Source organism: Colletotrichum abscissum, assembly GCF_030869225.1.
Source record: "Colletotrichum abscissum strain IMI 504890 chromosome Unknown Scaffold_48.1, whole genome shotgun sequence".
NCBI lineage: Eukaryota > Fungi > Ascomycota > Sordariomycetes > Glomerellales > Glomerellaceae > Colletotrichum > Colletotrichum abscissum.
Window position 1 is genome coordinate 118462 of NW_026850409.1, and position 25581 is coordinate 144042.

Genomic DNA, 25581 nt, shown 5'->3' on the forward strand with positions numbered 1-25581 from the left:
AAGACGAGTCGGTAAAAGAAGTTTATTTGGAGTATAGCAGTGATTCAAGCAAGACAGCACTGGGTAATATTTGACGTGAGACAATATGTCGGTGATAGAAATGTGACGATGATGGCATGGGTAAATGTTTATATTGAGAATATCTTCGCCCTGCCTCTGTCGTGATCATGTAACAATTTGCCGCTACTCAGATCGGGAAATGGGGCTCGGCAGGAGGCCGCGATCGGGTATCCGCTTACCTGGAAGTCACATATTTGCTAATACGCTTTCCGATGAGGCCATCCGGTCAAACTCAGAGAGTAAGGTTTACCTGGCCGGCGGCTGATACCAGGCCGAATCGCAGGCTTCTCAGATGCCATAGCCATATCGGCCTTTGGCCGGACGTCGCCATCGCAGTTGGCCACCGCTGAAGAGTGAAATAAGACTCCTAACTGGTCGATGACTCGGAGTGGGTCCCCGATCAGCCTTTCAGCAAATCGAAGTGCGGCCTTTGCCCGATACTTGATAAGGCATGATGATGGAAATCGGAGTCAAATGGCGAGTTGGTGTTGAAAGTGGGAAAACGCAATTGTGGAGTTTGTGGCCGGCAGACGCCCGCGTGTAGCCGTCGGAGTGGGTCCCCGACGATAACAGCGTGTCCTCCTGGCCTCATTGGTTGGACTGGGAAGCCATCGGATTATCTAGGGGCCGACGTCATCCGATCTGTGAGACGGTACGTACCGAAGACCGAAAGGGGAAAGGCTCCATCATCGGCAAAACGACCGCCGTCACTCGTAACGCGAACTTGTCAACAGCTTTCTCACCCCTCCAGCAATAACCACCACGGCTGTGGGGAATTCTCCATAAACACCGATCCTCCAGCCCGATATCAAGACCACGATGCATGTTGGTCCTCCAGAACCAGGTGATTTTGCGCCGACAAATCCCCTCCGCAGGCAGGGTGCACGGCCAGGAAACTTCCACACCTTGCGTTCCCCGCGTTGAGCCTTGACAAACAACCCCATCCAAAGAATTTCCATTTGTCACAAGCTCCGTCTCGAAAGCCTGGGGAAGTGGACGATATCAACGGATAACTGCATCTCCCGTGCCATGGCAAGGGGCTCGACCATCCCCACCTCTTCCAAGTGACTCCGTGAGAGATATGTCATATCTGCATTACCAAAATACATGTTAGAATATGGCTCCCAATGCACCATCTCCGCCTCAAGCAGGGCCTTCATCATCCCTGTGTGAAGTCGGAAACTCGAGGCCTGTGGCGTAAGTTCCGTGATTTTCTTCATCCTCATCGTATGGGCTTCCTAGAAGTGTTGCTGAGCTTTCAGAATAGATGTGCCAATTGCCGACAAAGACGATCCTACTGCTCGAAAGAGAAGCCTACCTGTTCACGATGTCGTGACAGCGGCCTGAACTGTACGTATGAGACGAGTGTCAAGATCACCGTCACAGAGGCGTCAGTTCAATTATTAGTCTCCAACTCGTGAGATATGCAACTAATGCTATGATAGCTATCTACGAGAACTCGAAGCTAAGGCTAAAGCGTATGATGGTGAGTGACTAGCATTAATCATTTCAGTCACATACTGATCGAGTTCTAGACTCGCTTCTTCGGCAGTCTCAGCTACCAGCTCCGATCCCTGGAAAAGCGTCTGCCCACCGCATCTCAGCCGAAGAGCACGAGGAAGGATTTGAAGATGAACATCCCTTGCTCGAGCCGTTCAATCAGATGAGCGTTCATAAGCCCTCGACAAGCTTCAAGGGCCCTGGTAATTCGGACAATTTTCTACGCAGTGTGAGAAACCTTTCAGGTTTCTACGGCGACGACGGGAGCCTGGACGCCAACACAAACTTTTACGAGCCAAGTGCCCTACCTTCAAGACGTGAAAAAGCGAGGACGCAAGTTCGACTCCCGCCTATAGACATTGCCCGACGACTATTTGCCGCACAGTACACCTATATTGGGACGATATTCGCCTTTACGGATCCTAAAGCCAGCTTCGATCGCTTGCTCATCGAGGCGTATCGAGGTCCTCCTGATCCCTCTGACAGAGAAGCATGTTTGTCATACGCAAAGGTCCTCATCATTTTGGCTTTCGGTCAACTCTACTCTGTCAACCAATGGGTCGATTTCAGGGGTCCGCCAGGGTTCGACTACTTCACGCATGCCTTGAACCTATTACCCGATACCCATGAAGAAGGATCGTTGTTGTGCGTGGAAACACTGGCCCTCATCGGGTATTTCATGCAGAACATGAACCGTCGTGATGCTGCGTTCTTGTATACCGGTATGGCTCTTCGCATGGCCATCTCGCTTGGGCTGCATCATGAAGTCGGATTTAGTGCGGCACCACATGCTTTGCAGGGTCAGGATAACAACCCGACCGCCTTGGATAATGCGACACGCGAACATCGTCGCCGAGTTTGGTGGTCTGTGTACAGTCTAGATCGCATCCTATCGGTCAAATCGGGAAATCCCATCACCATCCAAGACGAAGATATCGGCGTCGACCTGCCTTCGAGACTCCAGACGGAAGCAGAATATTGCCCAGCAGTGGTGCTTCGGCATTATACCGAGCTCTCAAAAATCCTCGGTGAAATCCACAACGCCATCTATCGTAAGACCAGCAAGACAGCGCCTAAATCTGGAAAACGCTTAATGGCATCGGTTCAGAGCATCGTTCTCAGCCTGTCTAAGTGGAACAGCAACTTACCAGATGAGCTTCGGTTTGACCCCGCTCGGCTTAGCATTAGCCGCGAGAGCGTCAGCACCTTTGCGCATTACTATCAGTGCATCAACATGACTGCGCGGCCCTTGCTCTTCCACGTTGTACAGAAGCGACTCCAAAAGATCCGCGCCAGCAGCGATGCAGGAGAGAAAGAGCGAGGCTGGAAAGAGGGCTTGTCCCAAACGACTGTCAGGGTTATCGACATGTGCATCGGTGCGGCGCAGGACACTATCAACATCATGACCGTAGCTGCACAGAGAGATCTTGTTGGTAAGTGCGGTTACACAACCTTTGCCCGATACCCGCTTCCTTTCATTGGCTGACCGCAAACGACCAACCCAGCAACATATGGATACATGGACGGAGAACATGTCTTCTCAGCATCCATCGTTCTCGTCATGGTTTGCGTCGCCTTCCCGACAGACCCGTCCAGCATCATGGCGATGAACGCCGGTCTCGATCTCCTCCGAGGCATGGGCGAGCGAGGCAACAGCTACATGGGCGCCCGCTACGAGCTCCTCGCCAACCTTCGCTCGGCCGTCATGTCCGGGACAAACGCCCACGCCGAACCTCTGCCTCCGTTCCCGACAAGCTTCTCGCCGACGGAATCGCTAGTGCTGGCAGGAGCAGGAGGAGGGCTTCTTCCAAGTACACAGCCGACTAGTAGCAGTAGTGTACTGCCAATGACTATGGGCGACACTCAAGGAGGAGGCCACATGGCGATGCAAGGCGTGACGGGTCAGCAGCGGGTGACGTTCCCCGTCGTCGACAACAGCTCCCTAGGTGAACCCTTTTTCGATGAGAGCGTGAGCACGGTGATGGACTTTGGGCTCTGGGAAGAAGGCTTTGCCGACCCGGCGATGGACGCGAGCTTTGACTTTTCGCAATGGACTCACGCGGCTGGCATGACTCAGGCTGATGATAGGATGGATGTGTGAAGGAAACATATGGTATCTACATGTATATCTTACTCTTATGATTTGATGATAATGCGAAGCTTTCAGTCCTTTCACTTGGGCTACGATAGTCTGCCCATGACCCGAGTCCTTGTTTGTGGATACCGGCTTATCTTGCTCTAACCACGGAATCTGCCCATTTGACGGCTTGTCTGAGGGGGATCTGCAGGGTTGCCAGGGGGGGGAGGGGCTGATATGTATCAAGGGATCAAACTCAAATGGGTTAAATCCCGAAAGCTTCGGACAAGGCGCCCGGAGGCATCATCCTGACATCACGCCCGGTGGCTGGGCAAGCTAACTTTAGACAGCGTAGACTCGACGCCAATGGCCTGGTTAGAGTCAAGAAAACCCATCAACCGACACTGGACAACCTAAGCCATTGTGCACAATCGTTATTCGTTACCGAACCGTTCCCCAAGTCCCAAACTCTGTTCAAATGTGTTCCATTCCAAAGGGTCCCTATAGGCTATTCGAATCCATCCTGGAGACTAGTTCGATAGGGGCGCCACTCCGACGCCGGGGGCCGGGTGGATACGAGCAACTATCAGCGCTATCAGAATTGTCGGTGGGGAAAGATGTGGGAAGTCCCAAGTTCCCCCGCAAGTATCAGGGGTCGGCGAGGACCTCCGATCTTCTTGGTTGGCCGTGGACAAGTTCGCGGTAGATGCTTTAGGTTATCCGAACGGAGTAGTAAGGGACCAAATGCTAGCCAAGGTCTCTTAGGAGTGACTCTCCGCGCGTGTCTCTCTCTAACCCCCGCGATGCTACCCTTGATACCGCGTCAATCCATATGTCCGTGCCTGCAAATGGATGGCTCGGCAAGAGATAGCGCGCCCGAGTAATTGTCGCTGACCATTCCCTTGGTGTTTGTGTTATCCGTCTGTCCATATCGTTCCATTATTGTCAATGGCACATCACGCATAGGTTGGCACAATCATAAAGGCGGTCTGCCCCATCGAATGTTTCTAGATTAAAGAGATCGACTCCTCACCACCTTTGTCAATCCCGAGACTTCGGTAGCGAATCTCCATTGCCATTGAACCCCGACTACTGCAGAATTCAAACTACCGGTCTGCTTGGGATTCTACCTAGGCTACAAGTTCACATCCAGAAGCCAGTTTAGCCATGGCGACCATCTCCACTCCAGACGACGTCTCCGGCGCCGGCGCGGAGAAGGGTCTCGGCAGCGACATTGATCGCTCTGAATCCAACAATGGCACAATGGCAATCGAGTCCCTTGATCCCGCGGCCGAGAAGAAGCTTCTCTTGAAGGTTAGTATTGTCTAGTCTTAAAATCCGTGCTATATCTTTATAGCAAGCTGACGCAATGACACTCCAATTCAGCTCGACGCCTACTTCGTCCCAATCATCATGGTCGTCTACCTAACCTGCTTCCTCGACCGCACAAACATCGGCAACGTCCGCGTCGCCGGCATGCCCGAGGACATCGGCGCCACGACCCAAGAATTCTCGACCGCAATCTCCATCTTCTACGCAACCTACGTCGTCTTCGAGCCCCCATGGACAATCATGATGAAGCGCATCACACCGCGCGTCCTCCTCACGGGCCTCTGCATCATCTGGTCCCTCTCCACCGTCTTCTCGGGCTTCATCCACAACATCGGCGGCCTCTACGCCGTCCGCCTCGTCCTCGGCATGTGCGAGGCCGGCTTGTTCCCTGCGCTGAATCTGTATCTTACTATGGTGTATAAGCGCGACGAGCAGGCTAAGAGGGTGTCGTATCTGTTTGTGTGCTCTGCTATTGCCGGTGCGTTTGGTGGGTTATTGGCGTATGCGCTGTTGAAGATGGATGGGGTGGCTGGGTATGCTGGCTGGCGATGGGTGTTTATTATTGAGGGTGTTGTGAGCATCTTGATTGCTCCGATTTTGTGGTTCGGTCTGCCGAATGATCCTTCGAATGCGTACTTCCTTTCCGACGAGGAGAAGCGCATGATGAAGATTCGGGCTGCGCAGCGTGCTCAGTACATGGGCAGTGATGAGTTCAGCTGGGAGGAGATCAAGATTGAACTTCGCGATCCCAAGCTTTACCTCAGGTACGTTCAAACACCACCAAGGAGACATCTACCCCTGTCTTTTCTCGATAGAGGACTAACATTAGTGCAACAGCGGTGCCATCCAATTCTGTCAAGACATCCTCCTCTACGGCTTCAGCACATTCCTCCCTTCCATCATCGTTTCCATGGGCCGCACGAGCATCGAAGCCCAATACCTCAGCATTCCCGTCTTCCTCTTCGGCGCCATCGCCTTCCTGGCGACAGCCTACATCTCGGATCGCATCCTCGTCCGCGGCCCGCTCATCTTCCTTGCCAACATCCCGGGCATCATCGGCTATATCCTCATCATCTGCCCGACAAGCAGCGGCGTCAAATTCTTCGGTACCTTCCTCTGCGCCATTGCCGTCTACAATGGCCCCGGTCTCAACCTGACGTGGCTCAACGTCAATGTCGCGCCGCAGTACCGCCGTGCTACGGCAATTGGTATGCAGCAGGCCATTGGCAACTGTGCGGGTATCGTTGCCGGTCAGATTTACCGCAAGGCGCCGTATTTGCTTGGTAACGCGTTCTCTGTCGGTGCGCTGGGTGTTGCGCAGCTTTTGGTTGTTGGAAAGTGGTTCTATATCCGCCACTGCAATGAGATGAAGAGGAAGATTGAGAGTGGCGAGATGGAGGATAAGAGGAAGGTTAAGACTGGTGATTGGGAATTGGATTTCAAGTATCACATGTAGGAGGAGATGCCGCTGTATTAGAAGTTTCTCGTCGGCTCTTCGAGCGCCGAGTACTAGCATTGAATTTTGGACAGACATAGAAGAGAGATTTGAGAATATGACTGTAATTCTATGAGCCAACTTGCCACGAAGAACTTGCTGTGATGAAGCTGTCTCCCGGATACATTCTTAACGCCGTGATTGCTTCCATCACCTGCAAATGCCTACTACCTATATACAGTAATTATCTAACATCATCCATCTCCAGTATACACTCTTTTGGAAGCCACTTTCTGGCGTGATTACTCGTCGAAGGATGTGTAATCAACACTTTGACAATCACGCCGTAGTTTCGTTGATTCAGCGCAGTGACAAGATTCCTCAAGAACAACACAACATCCCCCAATCCTTGAACATGGCGGTTCAATTCGAGCCATAAGGCTCCGTCTAAGATCACAAAGACAACCTTATCTGTTGCAGCCAAAACCAAATGACGTAAGAGCATGCAGAGCACGTCAAGTCGCTGTGCTCTGACACCGTCTATGAAGCTCAAGTTGATAGCCGAGAGATCGACGTCCCGCGGTGTGAAAGACTCTGCGATGAGAGAATTCCAACACCTCAGGACGCCGCTGGCGCCAGAGTAAGGGTCATTTGGGCGATTGTGCTGGCCGCAGAGATACACCAGCGGAATGCTGCGCTCGGATTGTCTGGCTACCAGCTGGGCGAGAGCACATGAGAGCATTGTTAGCGGAGATGCTGCTTCTTGCTCTGAGCTAAGCTTCATCCTTCCTTCGATGAAAAGTATCTGAGACTCGTTCGACTGGAGCCAAGAGGCAAACTTCTTGTCGCGGAGAGCCAGCATGGCGTGGCTGATCATCTCTGGGGGGCAAACTTTCTGTGCATCAATCATAGACGTGACCATGTCTCTCTGAGTGACTTTTGGATCGAATCCAATGCTAGAGCGAAGCTGATCAAGTGTTACAAACGCTTTTGCGACGAGCTTTTCTGCTTTCGGGTTGTCTGTTGTTTTTAGGTCGTCAAAAGCAATACTCATTGTCTACCTCGAACGGGCAGGGTACTAAGGCAAAGTATAAGGTAGTAGAGGAACAGACTGACCTCGGACCCAGTCGGCGTACTTCAACTGGCTGTTCAGTTGCTCCTTTAGAGCCTTGAGTGATTTGTTGATGTGCTTATGTTGACTCATCAAGACGACATTGCGGAACTTGGCCACGTTGCCCTCGATAGTTTCCTTAATAGTGTCTTCCTCCACATTCTTGCCAAACGTTGTCGGTCTCGTGAGTACCTTGAATGCTCTCTCTTTGAAAGTCAGATCATTACGCAGAAAATTTGAGATGTAAATCGAAGCTTTGAAAGCGGTCCTTACCCAGGGCTGACTTATCAATCCATTGCAGCATACTCTCTACACCGTCGAGGATTCCCAGATACAAGTCTTCGGCTGCTTTCCAGACTCTAGGGTCATCGTCATAGATTTCCACATATTCTTCCGTCTCTTCTACGATGTCTGGCAGACTGTCCAGACAGTTTAATATCTTGTTTCGAACTTCGTCTAGGCGCTTGGCTGCCTGTTGCCGCAAAGGAAGTTATGAGCCACAAGACCAACGATATAGGAAACTTGTATCTTACACAGAAAACAAAGGTCAGAGCTCCGCAAAGTATTCCAGTAAAGTCACCGTTTGGCAGAAATGCTACAAGCATTTCCAGATTTGATGCATTTCGCTGGAAAGATCGCCCGGCCGCGCGAAAAGGATTGTGTTTCATTTTCGTTTTGGCATTGTCTTGCTCGACTGCCTCGGACGCCATGATTCTCACATCTTCCCATTGAAAATCTTTTTCCACGTCAAATCTCGCGAGGTCTTTGCGATTAGTTTTCTGCGCGAAAGTACTTATCAATGTCTTGAATGATTTTGTACGTTCGTGGACTCTGAGAGCAACCTTTCGCGTCAGTATCAATCCTGACGATCACACCAGCATTGGAATACATTATGACCCCGAGGAAAGGGTTCACTCACCTAAGAGACGCCTGTTTTTGACGCCTATTTTCCGAAAATTTGTCCCGAGCTGAGACTTGCCAGCTCGGGTCCTGCTCACCGGCGTGAGTTTTCACGAAGGTGCCGACATAGTCAGCCATGATTGTGTTCCGAAGGGAACCAAACTTTCCTACAAATTTCGAGGAAAGGCCAAGTGGAAACCCTTTCTGCCTCTTCTTCGACTAGCGGTTCACCTGATGGTAAGGCTGCGGAAAAGGGGGGTAAGCGTAAGCGCTGGCATCAATACAAAGATGGGGGATGGCGAGGTCTTGGCGTCAGCATCCGGGAGTCGGCATGCTGACATGCTGTGAGGGGTTGGAAAGAGTTGTGTCACTGCCAGGTTAAAGCTTGCCTGCATAAGATTGATTCTAAAGGGGAAGCAAAGCGCTTATCATTAAACATCTCATCATCAGGCTGACCAATAGATGGCATAGCTGGAATTATCCCCCTGAAGTAACCCAAATACTCTGTACGTGCCTGCCTCCGGCATTGAGGCCCCAGTTGATTGGCCTTTGATGCCTGTCACCCCCAACAGCAGACTTGATGAAAACTGCTGACTCCCAGATTCTTTGCTACTTGGGGTTCTTGACCTTGCTCATCGCGGCCCAGCCACACGCGAAACGTTGTCGCTACTACTGCTTTATCCCGACCTTGATAGGGTTGCTACTCGGCCGACTTGATCTTTCTTCTGGTAGCGATAGCTCATTGAACCTCATGCTTCACGATTGATCAGGTTCCCGACAGCTAGAGAACATGTCTTCGACGCTGGACGTGTCGATCCCACCCCAAGGGGCTGACTTTTCGCCGGCCACAACTTCGCATTCTACCGAGGTGTCGAGTCTGATGTCACAGAAAGACTCCAATACAGAGACTGAAAGCAAGGAAACGATATCATCTAAACCTCTCGTAAGCACCGCCATAAAACGGACGTAACGATGCCGAACTTTTGATCCGATGACTAACGTTCAACAGCAAAAGTCAAGTCATCATGACGTCTCAAAAGAGACTCTCAGCCAGCAAGACCCCGAGGAAGTGCCGTCTGGGACAGAGCAAGAAGTCGATTCAATTCCCGATAATGTCTCAAGATCCGATACCCCGGACAACTTCAGCGAGACTTCAGACGATGGTCTTATTGCCCGAGACTTCCAAGTGCTCCGCGGCTTCGGGAATATGAAATTGAAGACAATTGCGCGAGAGCTTCGAAGCCCGTCTTTGCATCATCTTGATGCGTCTAGGACATATGATCTTAATAGCGCAGCAACGTACTTCGCCAACCATTTGAAGATGATGAACTGGATCTCCGAGGTAATCAAAGACAGTAGTCGACCTGCTCTGGAACCTCCAGGTGAGGAGAAATATGAAGAGAGGAAGCGGTACCTTTCCGGGAAAATTGAGTGCGGATGGAGGGAGTGGTTGGACTCACCTCCAGAGTACGCAATTGAAGTTTTGATAGAGGAAGAGCCTCTAGGCAGGGAAGCTTTTCGGAACGGTCCCGATGGTCGGTCACATGCTAAACCTGTCATCCTACAACCCCGGGACAACGATATTAAAGTGATCCCTTCGAGGATGTCAATCAATTCTTTGGCGGTAAAGAGAGTCCTTAGTGCCCTGTCGAATTGAGCCCTGGTTCCGAACCATCCGACCGACAATTACACGATTTACCGCCCTTTCAAGGTTCTCCAATGGCTTGAGCCCAAGATCCGCAAAAGATTGTCGGAGATCCAGGAGCTCTATCTAAGCTCCAAAGACAGAGACGTAGATCTTGAACATCAAAAAGTGTCGACTGAAGCCGAAGCTAGTGAAAATCTCGAAACGAAGGATGCAAAGCCACCAATAACAAGAGAAACGAGAGACGGCATCATATTCACTTCAGCGTACGACTGGAAATCTTTAACCCAAGATGAACTGCAAGAAGCATCTGATGACCTAGGCACTCTTCTGTCTTGCATCGATGAATACATGCTTCCCTTAGGAAAAGCAGTTGAGGAATCAGGCGATGTCCGGGTCCACTACCAAGAACTATGGCATGTGTTCAAACCAGGTAGTATTGTCTACGTCAAAGATCCAGCAGTTCCCCAGAAGCTGTGGCGTGTGGTTCAAGGCAAAGGAGGTCAAACACCACAATACCGGCAACCTGCGACTCAAGCCGCTAATTTACAGCTTGGAGGTGCTTTGAACGACTCGAGGCCTGTTCCTTTTGTGATAGAATGCTATCACATAGACTTCGATGGCGTCCAGTTCATCCGCGTCTTCAAGAACTTCAAGTTCGAGATGCTCAGGGATCTGACCAGTATTCGTTCCCTTCCGATTATTCCCTTGAGAACCGCAGAGCGAGACGGCTTTGTTGACATATCTGGCTACAAGGAAAGAGGTCAAGATTTCGTATCCTACACAAAACCGTCCTACGGTTATTACCGAGGTCAAAGTCTGATAAACGAACCCGAGGGAACTATACTACGCCGTCCTGAGAAAGGGGCGATCACTTCTGCTGTGATGATTTCGGAGGCTATTGAAAGCCCAGTGGTTGTGGATTTCCATCGTTGCCTACAAGAAGTTCCAAGTTGGAAGCCCGGAAGATCGTCCAGAGGCAGTTGGGGCTTGGCCGAGGTTACTGAAGAAAAGAAAGCATCGCCCCCATATTCTGCCCCTCCACCCATTCCACCAGGAACGGACGATGATCGAGTGTGGGATGCTCGAATCGCCGAGGAAGTTCTCAAGTACACCGATCAATCTCAGCCCGTAGAGGTGTACGGCCGAGAGCCTCCTGAAGGAGATGAGACCCTCCTGCTTCCCAACAGAGTTTTTGCCTTTGTTCTACGTACACGTCAGTGGGGTAAGCAAATGAACATTCTTTCAGGAAGAAGTAAGTTGATTTCGCTGACATATGAAATCCAGCTTGTATCCCTCTCGGATCTGGCTCACTTGATACTCAGGGACACAGCCTCACTCGAATGGGAGAAGACAAGAAGGCATGGGATTGCCTTCAAATAGACGACGGTCACAGAACCATAATCAAGTCTCTGATGGCAACTCATTTTCGCAAGAAGAAGTCTGAGCGGCGTCAATTTGATATCATCCAAGACAAAGGTAGTTATCATGACTGATGGGCGATTTTCTGAGAGACCTTAAAAGACTGACAATACTCAGGAAAGGGTCTCATCGTGCTATTGCACGGAGTTCCTGGGGTGGGCAAAACTTCAACTGCTGGTCTGTATTTATTCTCGATTCTATGTTGGCAATTGAAATGTAAACTAACAGTACTGATCGTAGAAACCGTCGCAGCCTACTACAACAAGCCATTGTTGCCTATCACTTGCGGTGCGTACCATACTGCGCAGTATTGATTCATCAGAACGGGGCTCTGACGTATAAAACAGGTGACTTGGGGATGACACCAACCGAGGTGGAATCCAATCTTCAGAATGCATTCCAGATGGCCCAAGCCTGGGATTGCGTTTTGCTCTTAGACGAAGCTGACGTCTTCCTGGCCGAAAGAAGCCAAGACAACATTGAGCGAAACGCATTAGTATCTGGTACGTTTGAAGCGGTCTCTGGTTCCCATTCGTGTCCTGACACTCGAATGCAGTCTTCCTTCGCGTGATGGAATACTACGAAGGGATTCTCTTTCTCACAACCAACAAAGTTGGTTCCTTTGACGAAGCCTTCAAGTCCCGCATGTCCATGGCCTTGTACTATCCACCCCTCACCCACGAGCAAACGAAGAAGATATGGGAAGTGCAAATGGGTCGTACGGAGGAACTCTCAATCGCAGCTGCGCCAGGGGACCCGTCGCAGCACGTAACATTCAAGCGCGATGAGATCATAGCTCTTTCCACGACTCTTTGGAACTTGCAAACTCTGAGGGATGACCACAAGCCAGTTTGGAACGGAAGACAGATTAGAAACGCCTTCCAAACGGCCGTGGCGCTAGCCGAATTCCATCAGCAGGAGAATAATGTCCCAGGGCCCATCGTTGTGAAGGGTGAGCATTTTGAGAAGGTGGCAAAGGTGTCCCATGAGTTCAACGCGTATCTCTACTCGGTCAGGCACGAGCGCCTGGAGAACGAACTTGCCCACAAGAAAGAGCATCGCTACGACGACTTCAACCGGAATCAACTTGGCTTCGGTGGGCAAGGGTTTGGAGTGCCTCAGCAAGGAGGGTTCCAGCAGGGTTTCGCGATGCCCGGAGGCTTCCAGAATCTGCATCAGTTAGGTGTGATGGGAATGGGCATGCCGAACATGGGAATGGCTGGGTCTGGGTTCAATAATCTGCAAAATCAGGGTAATCCCATGGCCTCACAGTCCCCGCAGGCCGGCTTCGGCAACATGAATAATGTTGGCATGGGGATGGGCAACATCAACATGGGCATGGGTAACGCTAGCCTCGGAAGCGCTGGTCTCGGCAACGTTGGTCTGGGGAGTGCTGGGAGCGGCGGCTCGAACGCAGCCATGAGTGCACAACAAAGTAATACCAACAACGTAGGTATTCCTGGCCAAACTTTGGGGGGACAAATGACTCCCCAACAACAGCAGCAGCTCCAAGAACTTCTTCGGCTCCAGCAACAACAGCAGCAGTAGAGGCAGCAGTACAGCAGCAGTAGCGTTCCCAGTAGTCATGATCTCTTATGTCATTAGTTTCCTTAATTCTCATGGCTACTTGTACTCGTGATAAATACATCGATGTGACAGATGCCTTGGTAACTTAGAGCCATTCCAAGATGATGCTGTCATACAAGAAACCTCTCCACTGAGTGTAACGAGTAACAGTGAAGCCCACAGTATTCTGCCCAGCCTTGAGAACGTCGATATCGATCTTGTACTGGAAGAACCGCCACTCGCCGCTCACCTTGCCGGACCGGTACAGAGCAGGATCGCTAGTCAACGTGTCCTTGCTTAGGGAGCCGTAGACCTGCCCGTTGACGTCAATGTCCAAAGCCGCGCTCTGCGAGTACCCAGCCAGCGACACGCTGAGCAGCGCAGTCTTGTTGGCAGCGAGGTCCGCCGAGGGAATATCAAACTCGATCGTCCACTTTCCGATGGCGGACTGCGCAAAGTACCAATCCTCGTTCTGGGACTTGCCGACGGTGAAGGTCAGGTTTGCGGGGCTCTGCGCCGCCACGCCGTGCTGGTAGGGCACGCCTCCGTTCTTGAAACCGTTGGCCTTCTTGTCGAACTCGCCGATCTGGAAGATTTGCTTGCTCTTGGGGACGGTCCACGAGAGCTCGCCGAGATTCAGTGTCTTGTCCTTCGTAATGGTCAGGGGCGCAGTGAAGTTTGTGTAGACGTCAGCCAGCTTGCCACCGTTGGAGGTGGCGTAGACGGCGTACCCGCCAGTGCGAACATTGTCGAAGGAGAATCGACCCTTGTCATTGGTGTACGTCGTGTAGTAGTAGTTCTTGCCCTGAATCGAGGGGCGGATGGTCGTGTCGGTGTCACCGAGGAAGACAGCAGCTCCAGAGGCGGGACGGCCGTCGGAGAGGACCAGAGTTCCCTGGACTCCGCCACGAGAGTGGTAGGCTGTGTCCTTGAACCATGTGTAAGGGACGTGTTTGACTTCCTCCTTATGCTTTTGTGCGGCGTCCGCTACGTCTCCATTGTTCTTTGCGTGCAAATGTTAGCGATACTGAGACCCCGACTTTTGCGAGATCAAGGTGTTCTTACGAGATACCACAACCAAGGTCCCCAGACCTTACCTGCTGGCTGAGGCACTGTCTTGCCAACACGGAAGTGAGAAGTGTCCTGGACGACATTGAGCTGGACTGCATCTCCAGTCTTTGACTCTCGGTGGACCTAGTCATCAGGTCAGAAATTTGTCCACGAGATTGCAGGAGTCACCTAATAACTCACCGTCAAAGTTTGGCTCAGGTGGTCGCTGTTATAGTACTCCGTGGTAGGATGGATGTACCACGACCCGGCTTTGGGGCCGTAGACGCCGTAGAAGTCACGATCCCTGACAGCGTTGGACCAGTCGTACTTTGTGATGAAGGACCCATCGGCCAGTTGCCAGGTCTCATCTTGTACATTGGTCGCGGTGGCGTAGAGCGAAAAGTCGGGCAGGGGCTCATCTTTGAGATGCGTGCGACCGTTGAGGAAGACGTCGGGGGCCAACCTCCACAAAGTCCGGAGAATGCTAATGTCGGGGAGGGCCCGGTTGACAAAGTACTGGTACGCGCCGGTCAAGTCGTCAAAGATCACCCAGTGGAAGTCACCGGCAGCAGCGGAGAAGCTGACATCGATGTAGTCCGTACCGCGGGATGCGATTGTGGCGTTTGTGAACTGGAGATTGTTCTCCCCATCTTTTTTTGCAATATGTCAGTCAGCACAGCTTCATCAAGTAAAGTTGCGATGAGATGGTCGTCTTACCGTAGCCGACGTAGTGGCCGGCAGCCGAACCCACAAGATCGGCGCCCGGGACACCCTCCCAGAAAAGCTTGGTTGCGTAGAGCGAACCCTGTGTCAGGTTCCAGTGATCATTTCCAATGACCCAGGTCGAGTCATTAATCTGCTCGAGAAAGGGACCCTTCCCGGCACTGGCCAATTTGCCGGCCAAAGCCAACACGGACAGCCGAGAGAAGTGCATGATCTTGAAGCCTTGAAAGTTGTCTTTGGGGCAGGTTCTCAAGCTGGAGGCAGGTTGCAACGAGCGACTTGACTAAAGGTCGTCGGTTCGAGGTTCCGAATGGCTACATGGCTTTACATCTTATACTCGGCAAGTCAAACTCTGATATCAGACGGTCAATTGAAGCTTTCTCTCTTCGGCAGGAGCCGACAGCGTCATGCGGGAGTTGTATTGTCAATGGGGTCCTCAGTGGAGAGAATTGCCGATTGACGCATCGAAACCTGACAATTCGTGATAAGGCGTTGGCACTGTAGACTCACGCAGCAAAGCATAGCTAGAACACAGTGTTTCCAGTCCCTTGGGAAACTTGACGTTGTCGAAACAAGGCCGAATCTCCGCGATGCCCATGTCAAGATGTCAGTCTAAACCAATGACACCATCCGGGCTCTATCAGTGGTTGGTGGCGCTTATGAAAACCGTTGCGATGAACGCCATTGATGCACATCTTGCACCATCGGTTCCCACTCTTTCGGCATTTCTTCCGAAGAAACATTCTACGCCAGCCACCTAATTGAAAGACGATCGATTCCTCCACCAATTGGCAACATGTTCAAGAAACAGACGCGATACTAGGTTTTCGAACTTTGTGACCTATTGTTAGTGTGTATTTTTTTGCAAGAGGTTCGTTCGACTTGAACTTTGCTGATCTCAACAACGAACATTGCGCGGCCGTGACGCACGCGCTGTTTTTCTTGCTGACACTGGCTACAGCGCATTAAACCTTAGACTCCAAGGGCCGACTCTTGGAGTCTTAAATCGGGAATCTGAAGTTACGTTTGCACTTTGGCCCCTCGGCATTTGATCGAAGTGGTTTGTCCAAACATTAGAAAAAGATCGAACTCTGTTCGATAGTCAATTAACAGAGAAGGAGTGCTAAGTTTCAAGTTTTCTTTCCCTTGTTCTTCCCCTGTGCGGTCATTCTGTGAATAGTCTGTCTTTAGAGAGCACTAAACAGCAGTACACATTTGCCGTCTCTGTCCTTTTTTTACCTTCAACAAAAAGACACAAATACAAGATGTCTCTACTACGATTTGGTGCATGGTCCAGTTTCAGTAATAAGTGCATCATTCCAGTCAAGCGATACTGGTGATGAACACTTGCAGTTTCCGTAGCCATTAACCTAGCCAAGGCCGTACTCTCCTTATTGGCTGTACACTAGATTTTACAACCAATTTTCGCTTATGCCTGAGCAAGTTCAATCATACAAATGAGAGTCACGAATTTAGTCTAGGACAATTGAAAACTTGTGGCATCAATTAGGTAACTTCATTGACAACTCAACATGTATGCTGAGTATTCCATTCCGATGCGCGCACTTCCTCGCACCCCTTCTTGAAGCCATGAGGTATCCTGATCATTGCATGTACTCCACGTTCTGCCTGAGCATGAGCAACAAACTAATTCTTCTATCGACGGTGTAGATTGAGCTAGAATCGGCAATTGTCTCTTACTTATTGGCAGCCTGAGTCCGAGAGTGCCATTACTATTCACGCGCGCCTGCTGAATCAGTTCACTACATGTACGTATACACAAAATCAGAACATGGCCCTTCAAACGGAAATCTCCATTTTGAGAATTCATCGAGTCTGCTGTGGCAATTGTTCAAATTCGTGTTCAACCTCCCTATGACTCAAGCCAACTCAACACGAGTTGACGCTGGATGAATTGCATCTGTTGAGATGACTCGTGGGCCTCGCTGACGTTTGAGTTAATTATCTAGTTGTCTACTTCAAGGGTCGGAGGTCCTTTTATCCCATCCATATTGCATATCAATATGGGGAAATCAATTCTTTCAGTAATCGCGTGGTTCTGTCGTCACTGCCCACCAAACCCTTCAAGTCTGCCGTCAACCACTACCGGAAAATGATGATCAGCGATCTGGAGCTCTGCTCGCAAACCCGCCAAATGTCGAAATTCTGCCCGTTGAGCCTGCAGATGAGCGTTGGAGCCCTCCCCCAGCTTGGTGCAGAACTACTCCCACGATCACCACACCTACCCAAATTCGTACACCAGCAGAACAGATAGGCCAACTTACGAAAAATGTCTTGGCGGCAGTCAAATTGACTTTGCGCGTGCAGTGCGAGTTGAACTCTAAAAACACCACTGACTCTGGAGTTGCCGGTGCGCAACAGAGTTCGACAACTGCCCCAGACGTGCGCTCTAGAGAGTGGAGATGGTTTATCAGCAGAAACTTTCGGATTGTGGGAACGCAGCACCCCGGTTAATTTTGTTATAGCACTGTCTGTTATCGCCTTCAGCGAAGAGGGCTACCTGGCGATGGCGTAGCATTGTAAGAGAACCTTAAAACACAAAATCGAAAGCGTCCGATCCAAGCGCATGCAGATCGCTGTAGCTTCCAAAGAGGTTGATCTCAGGATATACGTGTTGTATAGTCGATTGACAAGTAATCCGTAGACGGATATAGCCCATTCAATGATTTAATCTGATATTGACAACTATCGGGTTGCGGCCGTCCGATTGCTCGAGATTCTTCTTGGCGGTCTTGGCAAATGTCTTTAAAGGCTTCGATGAAACAATATCTACGGAGCACTCCTGCCTCATTTGCGAGGAACTGGCAAGGTGCATGACTTTTTTATGAAATCCATGCAACGATCAAAAAGCTCTCTCGTCCGTACTTCCCGACCAAGGCAAACGGCGTTAGTATTCAGGATAAACTCCGGTCTTCGTGCGTCGACTGACGAATTTCAATCTCGTTCACTTCTTTGCCATATTAACTAATTTGTCTCCTCGACAGCTCATGCATTGTCGCCTTTCAAACATCGCCAAGGTGGAGGCAAGACTGGACGAACAGGGGAATTACGTGGACCAAAAAAAGCTCTCGGCCGGGAACCCCCGGAAACAATCCGCCTCGTCGCTCGTCTCCCATCGGCGCGGCTGAGCATCACCTCAACTAGAGACCATACTTCATTCTCCTGCCTCGGCACCTCACCGACATGTTACGCGTCCCCGGTTGAATATATTGGTTTGTGTCGCGGCTTCTCGAACACTCGATATTAAAAACAGAGTCTGGCTCAGCTGCTTAAACTCAAAACAGCGTTGCAGTGCATGTCACAATGAACCGAGAAAGACTCGCCTAACATCAAATGATGCAACAACCCGCTCCAACGGGGTCTGGCCGCCATCAATACCATACACTGCCCTCGGCTCCCCTATTGCTACTTCTAGGGGAGAGGGAGAGAGTGAGGTTCCTGGTTGCATTGTGTCGGGCCCGCCCAAAAGTTAACCGTGAGCCACAAAACTTTTATTGTTCCCGTGCGTGTGTGTTTGTGTATGTATCCGTATGGTCCAGTCCTTAGTCGGCTTCGATTCCCTCTCTCATGTCACGTCACGTTGTGTTTGCTGGCACTTCTCCACCTGGTCGTTCCCTGTTCAGTGTCGGTGAGTTCCGAATACAGCGTAGTTTCAGACGAAATAAAATCCCCCACGATCCTTAGTCCCGGGTCCGGTGGTGAAGAGGGGAGGGGGCGATTCCAATGCGTGATGGCAACTGCCGTGCGGGTTCCATGTTGTCTTTCCTGCAGCTCCATCTCGTTGTAGCTTTATTGCCCGAGAGGCTGTCATGGCTAAACATAGAGGATACGAAAGCCTCGCGAATTGGGACTCGTACGTTGTCTGACAGACACCCCCTGAAATGATTTTGGGAATGTCTGATTCGGGTGGTGGGGGGAGTAGTCTCCGCTGCGGGAAGTCAGGGGTTTTTTCACCAGTGCCAACACGGGCTCCAACGTATGGAAACTTGGGAAGTGAGCTACGGAGCCGCAAAGGACCCCAAACCTGGATGCTGATGGGATTTTTTGTGGTTTATGGTGGTTTCTGGGAGCCTGTGAGAGGCTCGTTTCCCTCGGGACGGACCCGCGTGGCAGGATGGGGTGGACCTGGCAGAATTAATGTCACACAGGACGTACTCCGTCTTGCGTCGATCGGAGCTTTACATTGATTAGGTCTGTGCCACGAACCGCCCCGACCACGCCCTCGACGTCCGGGATGGCGCTTCGGATGACCAGCCATCATTGCCTGTTTCAGTAACCGTTGGTTCTGCCATTGGATTTCTGTGTGGAGTGAGAAGCCCCCGTCATATATTCAATTCCATGGTTGTTTACGCGCGCATCACATACGGGGCCCGTACTACGCGGCCAACGACCAATAATCCATGTCATGGCCTAATCCATCGTGTTGTCGATGGCAAGCCGATGGACTCTATGGGAATAGGTGATCCAATGGCTCGGGTGAGCTCGTAGAAAGACCCAGTTTCCATCGCAGCCTTCAATTGTATATCAACTCGAGGTTGCCTTGGTCTGTCGATCCGTTCTCTCTTGTTGTTTCATTCCCACAGTCACTCATTCTTTCATTCGTTCAACTCTTTTCTACACCCTTTTTTCCAAGATGTTCGCCAAGTCCTTCCTTTTGGCCGCTGCGGCCCTTGCCCAGCAGGCTGCTGCCGTCTCCGTCACCGGTACCCCCGAGGGTTTCGCCTCTGGCACCACCGGCGGAGGCTCCGCGACTGCCGTCACCCCCACCACCAACGACGAGCTGGTCTCGTACCTCGGCGACTCGTCCGCTCGTGTCATCGTCCTGACCAAGACCTTCGACTTCACCGACGAGGACGGCACCGCCACCGAGACCGGCTGCGCTCCCTGGGGAACCGCCTCCGCCTGCCAGGTCGCCATCAACAAGGACTCGTGGTGCGACAACTACCAGTCCAGCGCCCCCTCCGTCTCTGTTACCTACAACAAGGCCGGTCTCAACCCCATCAAGGTTGCCTCCAACAAGTCCATCATCGGATCCGGCTCCAAGGGTGTCATTGTTGGCAAGGGTCTGAGAATCGCCGGTGCCGAGAACGTCATCATCCAGAACATCAAGATTGAGAACATCAACCCTAAGTACGTCTGGGGTGGTGATGCCATCACTCTCGACACCACCGACAACGTCTGGATCGACCACGTCACCGTAAGTGCTCACTCTGAGATCTGAGATTGCACACCACTAACAACCTCGAATCTAGACCTCCAAGATCGGCCGCCAGCACCTTGTTCTCGGCACCTCTGCCTCCGGCAAGGTGACCGTCTCCAACTCCGAGTTCGATGGCCAGAGCGACTACTCCGCCACCTGCGACGGCTACCACTACTGGGTCAACTACTTCGCCGGCTCCAGCGACACCATCACCTACATGAACAACTACATCCACCACTTCTCTGGTAAGTCAGAAAGGGAAACATCAGCAAAGGCATCAGAATACTAACTCACCAATCTAGGCCGTGCTCCCAAGGTCAACGGAAACTCCTTTGTTCACGCCCTGAACAACTACTGGTCCGACTCCACCGGCCACGGCTTCGAGGTCACCTCCGGCGGCTACGTCCTGGCTGAGGGCAACGTCTTCAGCAACGTCGCGACCGTCATTGAGGCCGGCGGCGACGGTGCCACCCTTGCCATCACCTCCTCCAACGCTGCCGACTGCTCCTCCAAGATGGGCCGCTCTTGCCAGGCCAACAGCTTCTCCAGCTCCGGCACCTTCACCGGCACCGACACCAGCGTTCTCAACAAGTTTGGCAGCGCCGATATCCCCGACGCCGTTGCCGCCTCGTCCGTCTCCAGCAGCAGCGCTGGTTACGGCAGGATCTAAGTCATATCCGCTTTTAGGATTTGACTTTGTTACGCTCTTCTAAAATAAACCATTTCGCCCCGGGTCAAGGTTACCCCCAGTGGCAGTGGGATTAGCGGCAGCTTTCGATTCTGTAGATACCTTATCTTCTTTACAGCCTGTATAAATGACAGCCTTTCTTGGAAAAAAAATTATCTTGTCTTGTTCCCCTGTGATGTGATGTAGTTGTACCAAACCTGACTCCTTACGTGCACCATATTTGGCTTTCCCACGAGTCAGTAGCTATCTTTGTTTCCGATGTGAAAATAAACAATCCCTAGCAAAAACTCTCACAGTCACTACCCGCTGTGCGCGAGCAGCAATGTTCAGTGGTTCGTGCGCTTCTCTGCCCGCGCCGCGCAACATCATTTCTGCCCGGAACTCATGTCCGTTCATCCGGGGGCGATTGCCGCGTGGTCATCCCACCGGGTTTTATTAGACTGGGCAGATGCAACTGCTCGACAGGGAGAAGAAATTTTCTTTTTCCCATTCTTTTGCGTTTCGGCTTTTGGAAATCGTCATGCGATTGTTGCCATTGGCACCACAGTGATCGACGAGTTGTCAAAGTTTTGGCATGAATTAGGAAAATAATCCAACCCCAAACAGATATTCAATGGCGGTTCGATGCTTTAGTGAGACCATGAGCATGTCATCCAGAAGTTGCCTATATACTCGAACTTTTTGCGCCGCGTTGAAGAGCAATGGTGGCGAGTTGCGTGTTTAGTCAACTTAAGTGCTGAGACAACTGTCACTATGGGTCCTGCTGGGAACGGGTACTGTTAGCGCTTAGGGGCTGCATCAAGTACAAGCGACAAGAACAGGGAGCAGTCTCGGAGTGAGTGCGACACAGAACGGACGATGACCACAGCAATATACCTGCGGGCTTACTCGTTCGATCAACAGCTGAAAATTTGTCGATGATCTTCTTGATAATACCGTTACATGACGTAATTACAAGCCCTATCAGACTTGTGTTATGCTTAGGTGCGCGATGAGAGCTGTTACATCCCACGATCAGAGTTGCGCAATGACATGAGTCAATCAGTTCCGTCTCGACTTTGCCTCCCTTAAGTACGTAGCAGCAAATCCATTAGCTACCAACATAAAGTAGTCAAAATGAGAAGCAATCATTAACTCCTTACGAATTGACTCAAACTGCCGATTTCTTCCCAATACATATGTAGCTATTAAGAGGCTATATTACTCGTATCGTCTGGTGCAATCTGGACTCGAAGAGCCCTAGTTGTTACATGTACTTGCTTTTAACCAGCAACTGGCACCATCTCAATGTTGTCCAGCCAGAACGTCGCATTCAATCCAAGAGAGAAAGGACATCTGAACTGCGCCTGTATCAGCAAGTCATAAACAGGTGTAAAAGACCCCGACTCAATCGTCTGCCACTGTTGCTCGCAGCCGTCCATGATAAAATACCCAGCCACCTGAGTACGTCCCCCATCATAACTAGTCATCGACAGATAGCAGCCCTGGCTACTGACAGATCGAACACGCGTTCGCATCACGTACTTCTGATATTTCAAACCATCTCCGCCGTACCCAGCAAAGTAGAATACCGGTCCGCCAGAATTTGCCGTCAATGGCGGTTGATTATTGAACCATACACTCCGCGAGGTTCCCGCACCGTTGTACCCCGGTGACGCGAACCCGAAGACAGGCTTGGCCCCGTAGACGATGTTCCCTTCTGCGGGCTTCTTGAGCCAGCTAGGAAACGTGACTGCGCCTGAGCGAACGTCTGCGAATGTGAGAACTTCTCCGTTCACTATTGGTGCAACATTGGTGGTGGGCGTGATCATCTTGATTTCGAGTCTGTCAAGAATCACCCACGCCACTGCACTTCTCGGACTTGTGGCGCTGATCGTGACGGTCATAGCATCGAGAGCTGGTGTGAACACAGCAGTAACTGTTTGCCAGCTTTGGAGCTGCTGAGAGTCGGCTGACTGGGTCACGACTGACTGAACGGTGGTCGAGGGGGCGGCAAGTTGCACTACGGCAGTTGGGGGTTGACTCGTCGTCCCGCCGAGTTGGCATCGGAGTGACACCTGATACGTTGCGCCTCTTACGACGTTGAAGGTCTGAACGAACTTTGTGGTACGGACGGCGTTGACGGAGGCAAAGGACATGTTGTAGGCCAAAGCATTTGCGTCGCCTTGGACATATGAATAAGTAGTTTGGGACGAAGTGGTCACCGCCCATGTCTGAAGGTCGAAGGCGCTGCCGAAGGTCTTTGAAAATGTAGCGGTCAGGTCATTTCGGTAGCCTGGGTTGCAGGTGCTTGCTGCCGCTGCGGCCGAGCTTGTGGTAGAACTGGAAACGATGCCATTGCTGCTGGTTGAGCTACTACTGGTGCTTGAGCTAGAAGATGAGATTGATGCTGAAGAAGTGAAGGACGAGGTAAAGGTCGATGTTGGGGACGTGGATATGCTCGAGGTGCTCGACGCAGTGGAACTAGGGATTGAAGATGTTCCGGAGCTGTCAAAGATGGAGGAAGTCGAGGTTGATGAGCTCCCTGTCGTTTCCGATGAAGAGAAGGCAGTCGGTGAAGTCGTAGTCGCGAAAGACTCCAGGCCTGTTGAGGTAGTAGGAACTGCAAGACTGGAGGAGCTCGAAGAAGTATTCTCAGTAGACGAGGTTGATCCAGATGTGGCAACGCTCGCTGTGTCAAGTGAGCTGGTTGATGTCATTGAGAACGACGATGACGAAATAATAGGCGGATTGATGCTGTAGAGACTAAGACGATCGCCCCCTCCGCACCATTGCGAAGAGTCTCCCACGCAGACGTGCCCGCAGTCTTTCTCTGAAGCCATGGAACCGCCGACAGTGTTGCCGCAGTAGCACTCTCGGGAGTACTCCAGACCAAAGTAGCTGTATCCCTGACAGAAACTAGCACACTTCTCAGCAGTCATATCGTCGGCCCTGTAGTCTTTTGCAGAGAGCGAGCGACGCCCATCCGCGTTATCGGCCCAGCAAGAGGAGTAATAGAAGCCGCCGACAGTTGCTAAGTTCTTGACGACTGGAATCGTTGATGTTTGCGGTAGAGCATAAACTGATATGCGGTTGGCGTCGCCACAGATCTCTGTGCCGTCACCACCGCACTTCATTGCACACGCAACCTCTGACTGTTTCGCACTGGCCGTATCTAAAGCCATCCCGCAATAGCACTCTCCCGTGAACTCAACGCCGAAGTAGGTGTAGCGGGAGGTGCTGCAAAACGAGGCGCACTTCTCGAGGGACATCGTGGGATCGCGGACAAGGTCTCCAGTGAGAACGCGCTGAGGCAGGTTATCGGTGTAGCAACCCTGGTAGACGTACCCAGAGACAGTAGCTGCTGCCGCTGGTGAGACGGGAGAGGGCGTTGAGCCTTGTGAGGGAGTCGTGCCGGGGGGCGATGATACCACCGGCGGTCCGTAAATACTGAGTCTCATGCCGGCGCCGCATAATTCGGCATCGGACCCGGAGCAAGTGAATGAACATTCAGACTCTGGAGCAGCAGATTGCGGCGCCACGTTACCGCAGTAGCACTCTCGCGACCACTGCGTACCGAAGTAGGTGTAACCCTGGCAGTGTTGAGCACAGAATGCCGCTGTCATGGTGTCGGAAGCGAAGGGCTTGTTGGGAAGCACCCGGTCGCCGTTGTCGATGAAGCAACCCAAGTAGACATGGTCGACGAGCGTGGCGGGCTTCGGACTAGAGAACCCCAAATTGGTATAAATATCCATACGGTTCCCAGCGCCGCAGACTTCCAAGGGGTTGCCAGAGCAGGCGAAGCTGCATTCATTTCGGTCGACTGCAAGCGCTTGGCTCTGGATTGTATTGCCGCAATAGCATTCTCTGCCGTACTCGACGCCAAAGTGGCTGTACTTTGTACAGAAGGAGCTGCATTTCTGAACTGTCATGGTGTCGTCGGCGATTGCTGGCCCTCCCAGTGTTCGTTGACCAGCGACTGCATCGGTATAACATGCTAAGTATGTGTACGAGCCATCGCGGGCCTCGATTGGAGAGTTGCTGGGAAGAGCTTTCACAAGGGGCAATAGAAAGAACAAGAGGCGGGCTGCCGTGTATAGATTCAAACGAGTGTGAGCCATGTTTGTGACACATGGAAGCAAAGAAAGGCGCGAGCATGACGGTGGATTTTTCTCTGAGCAAGGCGGGAGATCTTGTAAGATTTGTATCTCGGTTTGAGATAAGCCACTTCGAGAATGATTAAATTACAGGGCACGACGGAATGAATAGTCACAAATCAAGGTCTAGTGTAGACCCGAAGACTTGTTACCCCTGCACTAGTACTTCCCCAAAAGCAAGTAGAGCCATGCGGTCGGAATCAGAACTCACTAGGTCTTCAATTAGAGTTGCTAGTGACTTGCCACCATACCAACATGGCTTAGTGTTGGCGACATTCACTCTTCTCTGGGTTGGCGTCGCTCCGGGCTAGTTCACGTTGAGCACAAGCTCCAACCGCCACACAATTTCCACAAGCGAAAGCTCAAGATGCACTTCCCCTATTCAGAGTTCGTTTGACTGTGGATAACTTCGGATTTCGCTATTCGAGCCGATGAGCCAACTGATTCCTGCCTACTGAATGACTCTAGAGGGTGCAGCAGTATCCACATCCGATATGGTGTAGTGGCCAACATGATGCCCTCTCATCTCTGTGAGAGGTTAGGCATAGCCCCGAGTTCGATTCTCGGTTTCGGAATCTTTTGCTCATACAACCAGTGAACTCATCTTTGACGTTCGGCAACAGCCGTCTGACTATTGAGGATGGTCCAATCCACTTTATAAGCGCAACGAGGGCCATCATTATGCATTGATAGTCATGGCCAACCTGACTTTTTG

At 51.4% G+C, this 25581-nt stretch overlaps 8 protein-coding genes across 8 annotated transcripts; 5 read left to right on the forward strand and 3 right to left on the reverse strand.

The window, feature by feature from the left end:
* Nucleotides 1–1177: 1177 nt before the first annotated feature.
* Nucleotides 1178–3661, forward strand: CABS01_13808 (fungal specific transcription factor; the record flags this gene model as incomplete). Its single annotated transcript, XM_060547150.1, has 5 exons — nt 1178–1257; nt 1400–1450; nt 1506–1546; nt 1596–2993; nt 3066–3661. 5 exons carry the CDS (start codon nt 1178–1180, stop codon nt 3659–3661), a joined length of 2166 nt encoding a protein of 721 aa, XP_060394493.1.
* A 1143-nt stretch (nt 3662–4804) lies between these two features.
* Nucleotides 4805–6425, forward strand: CABS01_13809 (major facilitator superfamily transporter; the record flags this gene model as incomplete). Its single annotated transcript, XM_060547151.1, has 3 exons — nt 4805–4951; nt 5024–5733; nt 5807–6425. The coding sequence occupies 3 exons, from the start codon at nt 4805–4807 to the stop codon at nt 6423–6425; spliced, it is 1476 nt and encodes a 491-aa protein (XP_060394494.1).
* Nucleotides 6426–6648: 223 nt separating this feature from the next.
* CABS01_13810 (uncharacterized protein) lies at nt 6649–8553 on the reverse strand (the record flags this gene model as incomplete). Its single annotated transcript, XM_060547152.1, has 4 exons — nt 6649–7424; nt 7521–7721; nt 7789–7934; nt 8435–8553. The coding sequence occupies 4 exons, from the start codon at nt 8551–8553 to the stop codon at nt 6649–6651; spliced, it is 1242 nt and encodes a 413-aa protein (XP_060394495.1).
* A 652-nt stretch (nt 8554–9205) lies between these two features.
* On the forward strand, nt 9206–13030 carry CABS01_13811 (uncharacterized protein; the record flags this gene model as incomplete). The annotated part of the gene is made up of 8 exons (XM_060547153.1): nt 9206–9358; nt 9425–9797; nt 10074–11285; nt 11348–11539; nt 11600–11659; nt 11723–11770; nt 11830–11985; nt 12039–13030. The coding sequence occupies 8 exons, from the start codon at nt 9206–9208 to the stop codon at nt 13028–13030; spliced, it is 3186 nt and encodes a 1061-aa protein (XP_060394496.1).
* A 124-nt stretch (nt 13031–13154) lies between these two features.
* Nucleotides 13155–15032, reverse strand: CABS01_13812 (rhamnogalacturonate lyase; the record flags this gene model as incomplete). The annotated part of the gene is made up of 4 exons (XM_060547154.1): nt 13155–14051; nt 14114–14242; nt 14300–14748; nt 14816–15032. 4 exons carry the CDS (start codon nt 15030–15032, stop codon nt 13155–13157), a joined length of 1692 nt encoding a protein of 563 aa, XP_060394497.1.
* A 3330-nt stretch (nt 15033–18362) lies between these two features.
* CABS01_13813 (uncharacterized protein) lies at nt 18363–18629 on the forward strand (the record flags this gene model as incomplete). The annotated part of the gene is made up of 1 exon (XM_060547155.1): nt 18363–18629. The coding sequence occupies one exon, from the start codon at nt 18363–18365 to the stop codon at nt 18627–18629; it is 267 nt and encodes an 88-aa protein (XP_060394498.1).
* An 846-nt stretch (nt 18630–19475) lies between these two features.
* Nucleotides 19476–20712, forward strand: CABS01_13814 (pectin lyase; the record flags this gene model as incomplete). Its single annotated transcript, XM_060547156.1, has 3 exons — nt 19476–20039; nt 20095–20287; nt 20345–20712. The coding sequence occupies 3 exons, from the start codon at nt 19476–19478 to the stop codon at nt 20710–20712; spliced, it is 1125 nt and encodes a 374-aa protein (XP_060394499.1).
* A 1280-nt stretch (nt 20713–21992) lies between these two features.
* CABS01_13815 (uncharacterized protein) lies at nt 21993–24830 on the reverse strand (the record flags this gene model as incomplete). Its single annotated transcript, XM_060547157.1, has 1 exon — nt 21993–24830. The coding sequence occupies one exon, from the start codon at nt 24828–24830 to the stop codon at nt 21993–21995; it is 2838 nt and encodes a 945-aa protein (XP_060394500.1).
* Between the last annotated feature and the right edge of the window lie 751 nt (nt 24831–25581).